This window comes from Nesoenas mayeri, assembly GCF_963082525.1.
Source record: "Nesoenas mayeri genome assembly, chromosome: 7".
Classification (NCBI taxonomy): Eukaryota; Metazoa; Chordata; class Aves; order Columbiformes; family Columbidae; genus Nesoenas; species Nesoenas mayeri.
In genome coordinates this window covers 31,079,571-31,090,475 of record NC_137551.1, presented here as the reverse complement: position 1 = coordinate 31,090,475, position 10,905 = coordinate 31,079,571, and the positions used below count along the sequence as shown (strand labels likewise).

Here is a 10,905-nt window from a genome sequence, read left to right as displayed (position 1 = left end):
CCCCAGGTGGGCAGAGAGGCGAAGCAGCCTCACAATAAGGCGGGCACAGCCCCACACCAAGAGAGGTGCAGCCTCACAACAAGGAGGGCACAGCCCCACACTAAGGGAGGTGAAGCCCCACACTATGGAAGGGGCAGCCCCGAGCGGAGGAAACCAGCACCGCCACCGCTTCAGCCGCACACACCGCAAACCCCGCTGCAAGTAACTTCTGCCCCCTCTCAGGAAATGGTCTTAGGGCCGGTGAATCCCCCCGAAGGACCCGACTGCCCAGTGCGGGGAGCGCCGCTTCCTCCCACCCCTCAGCCCCCGGGCGCCATCTGCAGTTCAGAGCAGCGGGCCGGGGGTGCCGGCCAGAGGGGACACGAGAGAAGACACGGGGAAGTGGGAAGGCGGCGGCGGCTGCTGCTGGAGAGAGGCGGGAAAGGCGGGAAGGCGGCGGGCCGGGCCCGGGGCGCAGGGGAGCGGAGCGGAGCGGGCTCCCGGGGGCGAGCAGGGAGGGCGGGCGAGGGGCAGGGGCTGGTAAGGGGCCGCGGCTTGCCTTGGCTTGGCGATGGGCTCCGGCGAGGCTGAAGCGAAAGCGAAAGCTGCGGGGTGGTTTTCCGCCGGCCCGGGCCTTCCGCCCGCTGGGGTGAGACTGCGGGCCCGGCCCCGGGGCGGTGGGGGCTCGGCCTCCGCCTTCGCCCGGTACGGCGGCCGTGGGCCGGGTGTGGGGCTGGGGGAAGCGAGGGCTCCTCCAGCCCCGCTCCCCGGGCAGGGTGCTCGGCTGCTGCCCCGGGCCCTCCTGGCTTCCCTGGCAATGACGACTTCATCGCCTCAAAAAGGAAATTACCACTTTTTAATAGCTGTGTGCTGTCACACCCTCACGAAAGAAAAGCCTAAAGTGTCGTCGTGACACGAGATTTTCTAGATCTAAGGATATTTTTTTCCCTCGTATAAACTTAAGTGGCATTTCCTTATCTTTCCAATTATTCGATGTGTTGCATCTCTGCTAATTACGATATCCCGCTGTGTAGCCATTGCATCAGGCCCAGCAGTCCAGGACATGGACTGAAGATTGGCACAGTCTTGCTAATTACTCCTGGATGTGAACTCCGATCCTGCTAAATCACACACCTTCCCAGCAGTGTGTGGTGTTTAACATTCACTACCTGAAGAGATTTACATCAAAGCGACATTTTTTTCAATGTAACCACCTCATATTTGGCACAAAACGACAGACGTGGTAACAAACAGCCTTTTGTTTCACGACAGGTCATTGTTTCGGTGCGATGGAGAAGCGTCCGAATGGCACCGCGGCTCTTGCCGTGTGTCCATGTGCTGCTGCTGGGGACACTCTGTTTTGTGGGATTGTGCCTGTAGCTCCTGGTTGGATATGTAGCCAAAGTTTTCTCCTGAAAATCAAACTAACAGAATCCCATGGTTCCTCTCACGCAGCTGCTTCTTTTCAAGAAGCCAGCACCGCTTCTGAATCCATAATGGATCATTATGGACAGCAAAGACACTGGAAATGTATAGATCTTCAGGTAAATGTGTGGAGAGGAGATCAATGAGACTGTGCTGTCGCCAGCAATGACTGGTAGTGGCACCTGAACTTTAGACTATCCACATGTGCTTTCCTGATGATGTGTATGGGGGTTACTTAGGAAATCCAGAAGCTATTTGTCGCGGTTGAGATGGACAAATGACATGGACCAAGTTCTTCCAGGATGAAAGTAGTAGATGCCATTATTGCCACAAATGCATTTTTATACGGTTTTACCAGTTCATTTGTCTTTTCACTATTGGTTACAAGTTACAGCAGTAACATCTCATTGGTTAATTTTGGTATCATCAGTGTTACTCTTCTACTCCCTTCTCTCTCACGGGTACATCCTTAACATCTCTGGATACTCCTTTACTCCCATCTTTCTCACGGGTAGGCCTTCATATCTTCAAGGCTTATTTCTGTTCCCATGCCCTCCGTCAGGGAATCCACAGACCCACCGTAGTCCCCCACAGCTATTTGCCAGCCGTGACCTTCTATATCTTGATAAAAATGTTTATCCATTGCCATCTGGCTCCCACAGCTGAATTAGCAGACCTAGAAATGACCTTTTTCTAAAAGTCATTGTATTGCTATTGAAAAAGTTGTATCTGACAATGCTTTCCAGTTTTCAAGACCTTGCTAATAGAATTGTGTATGGGGAATTTCTGACTGAAACTGTTGATGAAACCTCTATTTCTGTTTTCTTTTTGCATTGGTTGCTGGCATTCACAAAGAGAAAGGTTGATTCCTCAGTGGGCTGCAATATCTTTGTTAACTACATGTTAGATTAACCAATTCTAATGCAGTATACCATGCTAGATTTTTCAGAAAATCTTGCTTGTTTTCAGTAATGAGTAAGAGAGAAATTTAAAAAATAGTAGAAGGAAATATCTTGCTTCAAGGCATGGGGTGATTGCTGCCTGGGGAAGGGTCAGGAAGGAAATAATTTTTTGTGTATAATATTGCACAGCTGGCCATATAGATTACGGGGCAGGGGGAAGAGCCAGCAATGTATTACCTATAGCATCAGCATTCCTTTTCTTATCCCCTGAGACTCACTCAACTCCCTAAAAGGTTAATAATGAAGCCTTTGACTGGATATTTGCATTGTAGGAAATAAGCATTTCACTACCTTGTAAGCAGCTGCAGGATGACAATGGAATGTGCCTTTGGGAAACTGAAAGGTAGGCAGCAGGTACAAACTAGAAGGCTTGAGGGAACTAAGTAGTACCTGTCTGGAATAACAACTGGGTGCTGTGTTCTGCACAACATCTGTGGAAACAAGGATGAGGCTGTGCTGAGACCTAGGAGGCAGGTGTGGGGATAGTTTCAGGATGGAGGATTTGAGCAACTCGCAAGGTGTTGTCTCCTAAGTGACAATTGTTAGACTTTTATATACTTTGCAAGAAAGGATGGGTTAGATACTCTATAGGGAATATGAAGGCTGTGCGGTGCAATTTGTCACACCACAACTTCATGAAATTTACGAGTTTTTAAGCTTGGGTCATTTTTAGGTTGTGATACATGATAAATGGGAACATTTGGACACCGGAGGTCTCATTGTATGCACATGGGCTGTGCTGCGCTCTATTTGCACACGTTTCTTGAAGCTTTAAATTGTAGCACATCCTCACCAGTTCTTTCTCTGCTCTGTAATAATGAGGCCTTCTTGGCCTCTTGGTTCTTTTTTTCCCATTTCTCGCTACTCCCTCTCTTGCTTTCTCTTGCTCTATTAGAAGCATTTGCAAAATCTCCGCACTCCCAAGCTTTTCCCACACTGGCAACAAAGGGAAAGTGTCAGCACAAACCCTTTTAGTTGTGAAATGTAAACAGTTGTTGTATGGTTTCCAAAACAGCAAAAATGTTAAAAGATACTATACAAGTTTGTAAAGCAGCCCCTTAGAGGTTTTTCTTCAAATCTTGGGGGATTCTTGTGTTGATAAATGTTGTCTAGCTTTCTTCCGATGTTTCTGCAAGCTTGATTTGCCACTATGCTAAATTTGATTAGCAGGGGAGAGTCCAGGTAACTAATTAAGCACGTGGTTCTGGGTAGGTTATGATGAGGCTGGGCTAGTGTTTTAACTTTTACTGGCAGCTTTTAACAGTGGATAACACCCCCAGTTTGTGTGGTGGAACAGCACCTTTTAAAAAAAAAAAAAAAAGAGAGGGAAGAAGATAAGACTGGCATAATTTGGTGCCTGGTTTCCTGCTGTTCATGTGGCTGGAGGTGCACAGCCGCTCCTCAGGAGTGACAAGGAAGGCGGCCCTGACTTGAATGAACTGTTAAGAGGTTACTTTGTGTAACTAATGTGTGCGTTTTACATTCAGATTCAGGTTGCAGACATGCTCCAAATTTTCTATGCAGTTAATTCAGTGAATCTAAGAAGGTTGGAGAGGTAACAATGTTTCTTCCTACTAATTTGCACTTTCAAGGTACTGTCTCCTTGTACTTTACACATAACTGTAGTACTTTTAAATCACATTGATTAAGGTTCTACTGTTAAGTAAAGCCTTTTAAGGTTTTCATTGACATCAAAAAGCCTTTATGAGGCCTTACTAAAGGCGGAAAAAAAGCCACGAGCTTTTAACTGAAGAGAAAATGTCTTGCTAAGATTTGTCAAGATAACAAACTTGCACTGGTTTTGTGATTTAATTCCTCTCGTGATCAAAATGCAGTGCATACTTTGTAATGAGACCATACAGTGCTTATTTTTCAATAAACTCTCTTTTCTGTTAGTAACTCAGAGTTAATCCAGGGTGGTGAAGAACAGACCATGCAACGGGATGGTTTTGAGGTGCTTACATATGGCAAAATCTTCAACAGATGCAGCAGAACTGGCACACTATGGATGTGAGGGAAGTATCGTGGCTGGGAAGGAAAGTAGCTGTTTGGGGCGTTGTGGGTTACCGTGCTTTTCTTCTTGAACGTGCTGTAACTTGGGAGAAATGGGAGAACTTGGAAAACGTGTTTGCTGAAATGAAGGGCTTCTAGCTGTCTGACAGGCCTATTGGAAGGAACACGCGGTCTCGTACTTCTCAGGAACCTGTAGTGTGCTCTCTGGTTGCATAGCGCATATGGGCTGGGTACACTGATGCTCCAGGCTGGAGTCCTGGCCAGATCGTTGGTGTTCAGGTGACTCCTGCATGAATGATTTGTTCTGTAGTTGCTAAGTCTTTATGTTTTTGCGTAGTTCAGGGATGTCCGGCTTTCAGTACCCCTCAGAACTCGTTTCAGGAGTCATGCATCTTTTTTCTTGCCAAAGTATAAGACAAGAGCCTCTAGCATGGATTGAGATAGCATGGAGATAACTAGGACTACCTAGAAAATATACAATATGGTAACTCGTGAACTAGATGAACATAAAGAGGCAGCAGCTTGTATGTGCCCAGAGTAAAATAAGGAGGGGACAGCCTGGCCACTTTGACCCTGGTCACTTGCATAAACAGAATGGCAATCTGAGACAAGATGAAAAGCTGTGTGACTGGAAGACTTCCAAATTATTTTGATTCACAGATGTGGTCATGGTAAATATTATTGTGATGTAATTTGTTCAGCTTAAAACTGCTCTTGATCCCAAAAAGGAATAACATCAGGTAACTCAGCAGTTATTTTAATACAAGAAGTTATGTTCTGTGAACATATTTTTTTAAATGAAAATATGTCTGTTTGTATACTGATATTAATTACTTACTTTGAAAGGTCTCAAGTGTTTTCAGGACTTTGTGCCGTACCCTTTGCTCTTCAGATTAGAGACTCTATTTTCAGCACACCAGTTGCTGACAGTACGTTGTGCCAGTACATTGTCAGCATTCAGTGAAAGTAATAAGTTAAGTAAGACGGTGTATTTCCATAGAGAGATGAATAGGAGGCTCTCAAGGCATACCCAGAAGGCATAGCCAGAAGTGATTTTGATTTAATTGTTTGTCATTTATGGAAAAGAAAAGTGCTTAGCAATATCACAGAACTTCTGCAGGCACAGAAGGTGGTGCAGATGTGTGGATGGATGACCGAGCAGGCCTTTACTTGGGTTGAGGTAACTCTTAGCTGTGTCCCAGGGTCATAGAGCCTTGCAGCTGGAGGTATTACAATTAGGTGAGATCTAGATCTCAAATCCTAACCATTTGTAGCCAGTGGAATGTAACAGTTTCTTTTCTACAGAGCAGACTTCACAACCCTAATAACTTGTTTGAGTCCTAATATCGGGCATAATAATTCCATATTATTATTTGGCTAAGGAGTCTTTATATTCTGATCTATACCAGCCTGCTCTCTCTGGACATTATTAAATAGCTGCTTTGTTCATTCTATTAAAAAGAAAATGGTTCCTTTCTGAAGTTTTCCCTGTAGGAGATAGATGTTTCGTTTTGTACCCATCATGTTTAGAACTCTTTGAGATAAGAGGCTCTGCCCGTTTCACTGTGCATCCTCCTACAGCTGGAGATGGAGTGATAGGTTGATGACATGGAAAGCCATGAGAAATGAGTGTGCTCTGCTCTGCTGCCTATGACATAAGAGGTGATACTGAGCTGGCAACAAGGGAAAAAAAAGTGACTTTCCTAGGACAGTGGTGGTGTAGCTCTTCTAGATCCAACAGCGGGCAGGAAGCTCCAAACCCATCTCTGGTGGTTCTTCCTTCTAATATGAAGCTGTTGCTAAACAGAGTTAGTCCTGTGTGAAGTCACTTGCTGTACGTCAGGGTGAGGAGAGACCATAATTAATTCCTACTGCTGTATGTACTTTTTTCTTTATCCTGGGCTTATGACAACTGGTTTGACAGTGGAACGGAAATACTAAATGATCAGACTATAACGTTCACATGAACATGATTCGTTTCTGTGACTTCATTCTTCTATTTGGAGAAAGATATTGCTGCCCTCCCTTACTTACTGACACAGTTGCCAAAATAACCGCTCTTACTAACTGGCAGCTTTAAAAGCCAGCCTGCAGCTGACTTTGAAACAGAAGGTCAGCAAGCGGAGCAACAGACTTCAATTCAGAGCTTTAATGGGAGCCATTGACCACGGCAAAAGGCCCTGACTGGAGTGTCTAGAGTGCGCTTTGCACAGGCCAAAAAGTCACTTTCATACTCTTTGAACCTTTTGTATAAACCTATATATTTTTCACTCTGTGGATTTCAAGATGAATGTGCAGCCGTGTGCTAGATGTGGCTATGGGGTTTACCCTGCTGAGAAGATTAACTGTATAGATCAGGTCAGTTCTCTTTCTTTCTTATTCTGGACTATAATAAATGTATGGATTGCCACTTTTAACACAGTGCAAATCTCTTGGTTCCAAAAATTCTTTACTCATAACTAGGTTCAGAACTGAAATTGCTTTAAATAGACGTATATTTGAAGAAGAATTCTTCATATTTATGAAAAGAATGTTAAGGATCAATACTGAGATTTAATACTCAACAGAATAATAATGGAATACAAATAATGTCTTTTGGTTTCTGTTTTGTGGTATTTCCAGACATGGCATAAAGCCTGTTTTCACTGTGAAGTATGCAAGATGATGTTAACAGTAAACAACTTTGTTAGCCATGAGAAAAAGCCTTACTGTCAAGTGTAAGTGTATTTCCATTTACTTTTCTTTTTTCTATTTTCTTTTTATTTTTTTAAAACAAAAGTTTAAAATGCCAAGTCATTTTAATGTAATAGAAGATCACATTTTGGACACAACCTGGTCCTATGTATGTTGTGCAATTATGTATTGTTGGTGATTTTGTTCATATTTTGGATTTATGTGAATCACAAATGATGGGAAGCTCTTGTTACTGTACATAATGCTTCCTCATTTGTCCAGTGTGTTAAAAGATGCTAAAGTTCCCTTTCAGTATTGTGGGAAGAAAATAAACCCAACCATAAAATTCAGTGCTTTCCAAATGAATATTTAAGAGTTAATAAGGTTGAGCTAATCATCAGGAAAATGTATAAAATGCAGATTTTGGAGTTGGTTGTTGTAGGAAGGTTTATTTTATAATGATCAATTCCTGTCAAATTTGTCAGCAGAAAAAGGAGAGATGACAGTTGGTTTTTATTCTATTATTCTCTTTTGTTATTAGAAACACAGCATTGATATGACGATCATTAAAATTAATTTTGCTCTAGGCACCTACTCCATACAATAATAACTTCAATGTAATCTGAGATCTGTGTATGAGTGGGGGAAAAGTTATGTATAGAGGGGTGGAGGCTGGTATTGTGTTTTTGAGTGCTCAAAGAGAACCTTTATGATGGGCTGTCTGGTGCATTCCTGATATCCTTTTACACTTTCCTTTTTCAGGCATAATCCAAAAAACAATGCATTCACAAGCATATTTGAGACACCAGTAAATATGAATGCAAAAAAACTGTCAGAAGTGGTAAGTGAGGTAAGAAACTTGAAGCCAAATGTATTTAGGTTTGGTTTACATGTTGATATCATACTCATGTCTTGTTTTAGAAATGTATTCTTTACATAATGTAGATATGTATTCTTTACTTACCCTCCTGTTTTCTTTTAGAGCAGTAAAATTTCAGCTCGTGTTTGAACCACAATTTTTAAAATGCATTCACTCATAAGAGAGAAAGGTTTGATCTGAATTTTTTCTACTTTTAGATACAAAAAGGGAGAGCACTTTCTTACCTGCCATATCTGATAATCTACATGGAAGCATTGTTCACATAAGCTGCAGGAGGTATTTTCCAGAGCTATGTAAACCTAGTAGCGAAATCAGGGGGGTTTATAGAGTCAATTGAAACAAGAATACTTGCTTATGCTCTCTTCTGAAACTGACACTAAAGGGCACGAATGAATTCTGTCTCAGTAAGATCTAGGCAAAAGTTCTCGTAAATACTTTGTCAAGTATTTCTGACAAACTTGAGATGGCATTTGGCTTTTGTGAGAAAATATGAAGTCCAGGGAACTTTACGTAGTTTTGCTGAAGATGTTTTGCCAGAGCATTTGGGATGGAATGGCTTTCCATGCCCTTTCAACTGCATCAGTCCTCTAAAAGGCTGCTGTGCCCCGACAAACCTCCAGGGGTGCTCAAAGTCTTCTTTCTTTTCAAATGACATTCTTTTCTCTCTTGCATTGTTTTCCTTCAGATACTTTTTAAATTTATTTTTTTTTTTAAACTTGCATTTCTGAGAACTTAATGAAATGAGAGACTCAGTAGCGACCAATAATTGATAGATAGCTCACTCCTATGTGTAATACTGTTTTCTTGAATGTCGTGTCTTTTGATACTCTAAAATCACAGAATCACAGTAGTACTAATTGTGTGACTATATTTAGTAAGTAAACCAATGTGTTTGAATGTGATTAACCATCATTAAAATAAAAGAAAGAAGTTGTATTCCTTAGATTATAGTGTATTAAATTCATTCTGATGTTCTGTATTAGCTGTACAAAGTTAATGTACATTAATAGCCTTTATCAGACACTGTATCTTTTATCATTCTTGTACAGTCTTCTTTTGCATCAGTTTTTGCAATATCATGGGCAGTAACTATTTCAGCAATGACTATTGCACTTACTTTAAACTGTGTGTGACAGATCTGGTCAGGAATGAGTCTGGGATTACTGCGGGTTCTATTTCTGGTTTTAGGCAGTGATATGAGACTCTGATACTTCCAGTGCATGTGAATATGCACGCCAGACAAATTATAGCTCAAAGATCACTTTCCCTTGTTTTGTACACCTAAGGCGCCTTCTGTCCTTTTCAATCACATAATGAGGTTCTGTTCCAGAGAGAAAATTGCTAAGGGTAGTGAAGAAGCTGATTCTGCAGTACATACTTAAAGGGAGTACTTCTGTAGAAATTTTGAGTGCAAGAAAACTTTTTCATTGGCAAATGTGTAAAATATTGCTAACTCGGGAAAAGGTTTCAATAGCTATTGTAGTTTGTTGGAGTTTTTCAGGTAAGTTTATTTTTTATGTAGAAAATGTAACACTTTTCTTCAATCCTAACATGATCTCCTCACATAAGTCATGTTGAGATACTGACTGAAATGCAGAGATAAAAATTCAGCTCGCTCCCTCTACACAAAATTTCTATGTGAGCAGACAAATCATACATGTCTCTGTACCTCTGTTCTTAATTTATGAAATAGGAATAATACACATGCTCAGTGGTTTTTCTGTCCAGTCAGTTTAGATTTTGCACTCTTCAGGACAGGGGCTGTTATTTTTTGAGTCTCTAGAGTGAGTTGTATAACAGAACTGTGATTTCACTTGGATTCCTGTATGCTGTCATGATAAAAGTAAAAGCAGGAAAATGATGACCCAGGACTAAATATAGTAGTCATTTAAATTTACACAGTCATGATACTTCATGGACACTGTGCAGGGAAATAGAAGAGTAGAATATTGCCCAGCAGGTAATAGTTACTTCGTCTAATGCTGCATTGGTATGTTCTGCTTAAGATTTCTTAGAGATTTCAATCTTCAGAGATTATTTCCCCAAATCTAAACACAGAATGATTCTTTCAGAACTTCATGCCAAATTTCAGGTATTATATTCTGCTCCTTTACAGATGTGCAGCTCCAGTAATAGCAGAAATCTTAGGTAGAAGCTGGATGTGGATTAGAGGTTTGAACTTAGGGCTTAATGCAATCTTCCATGAAAGCTCCTTTGCCAAGAACGGGTGGCATGGAGGAAGTGCTTAGGTAGTTTTTGCATGGCCGAGAGCTACAGGCTACGTGACCTTTTTGTACATAAGCAGTGTGTAAGTGGTGTTGGTTGGCGAGGAAGAGAAGATGGAGAGTTTTGTAAGTTCTCAGGAGGTGGTTGGTATGTTCTTCTGGGCTGTGGAGATTTGGTGGATCAGGTGTGTTTGTAATAGTCTCTTGTTTTCTGCATAGATATATATACATATGTGTCTTCAGTGTGAATTTATTAGTTGGCACTGAAAAATAGGCTGGTCTGTAGCAGCTGGAGATATAACACAGAGACACAGACAAACATTATGACAGAGTAAAGTATCTTAAACTGAGTTGTGTTGATGCTGCCACCCACAGAATTGGTTCTGTGCAGTCACGTTGTTACTCTTGTGTACATATTGATGATTTTTGCAGTGAGGCAGATGGAGGAAATGACATAAGTGAATGCTAACCCAGCAAAAGCCTACATAGTAATTCTCTGATCTAATTTGCCCCATGGCTGCCTGTCTGATGGTGTCAGTGTTTGATAGACAAGAAGGATCACCCAGCAGGGCTAAAGTTGTTTTTGGAAGAAGCCTTCCTTTAAACTGGCTTAAGGTGCAGACAAAACTAGCAGGCACTGAAGTGGATTTGTCATGGCGGGAACTGTACTGTTTTTGTTGGTTTGTCTTGCATACATCTCTTTTTGTTGCTGCAGTTTATGCAGACTCCGTATCACTGTGGACTAAGA

The 10,905-nt window shown here is 41.8% G+C and overlaps 1 protein-coding gene across 1 annotated transcript in view; it reads left to right on the top strand.

The window, feature by feature from the left end:
* Positions 1-6,665: 6,665 nt before the first annotated feature.
* Positions 6,666-10,905, top strand: part of NRAP (nebulin related anchoring protein) — a gene marked incomplete at both ends in the record, with an annotated part of 51,690 nt that continues 47,450 nt past the window's right edge. Inside the window, 3 exons of the mRNA XM_080347960.1 lie at positions 6,666-6,737; positions 7,002-7,096; positions 7,815-7,902. Of these exons, the coding sequence (XP_080204086.1) occupies positions 6,666-6,737; positions 7,002-7,096; positions 7,815-7,902 (255 nt within the window). The remainder of the gene's footprint in view (positions 6,738-7,001; positions 7,097-7,814; positions 7,903-10,905) is intronic.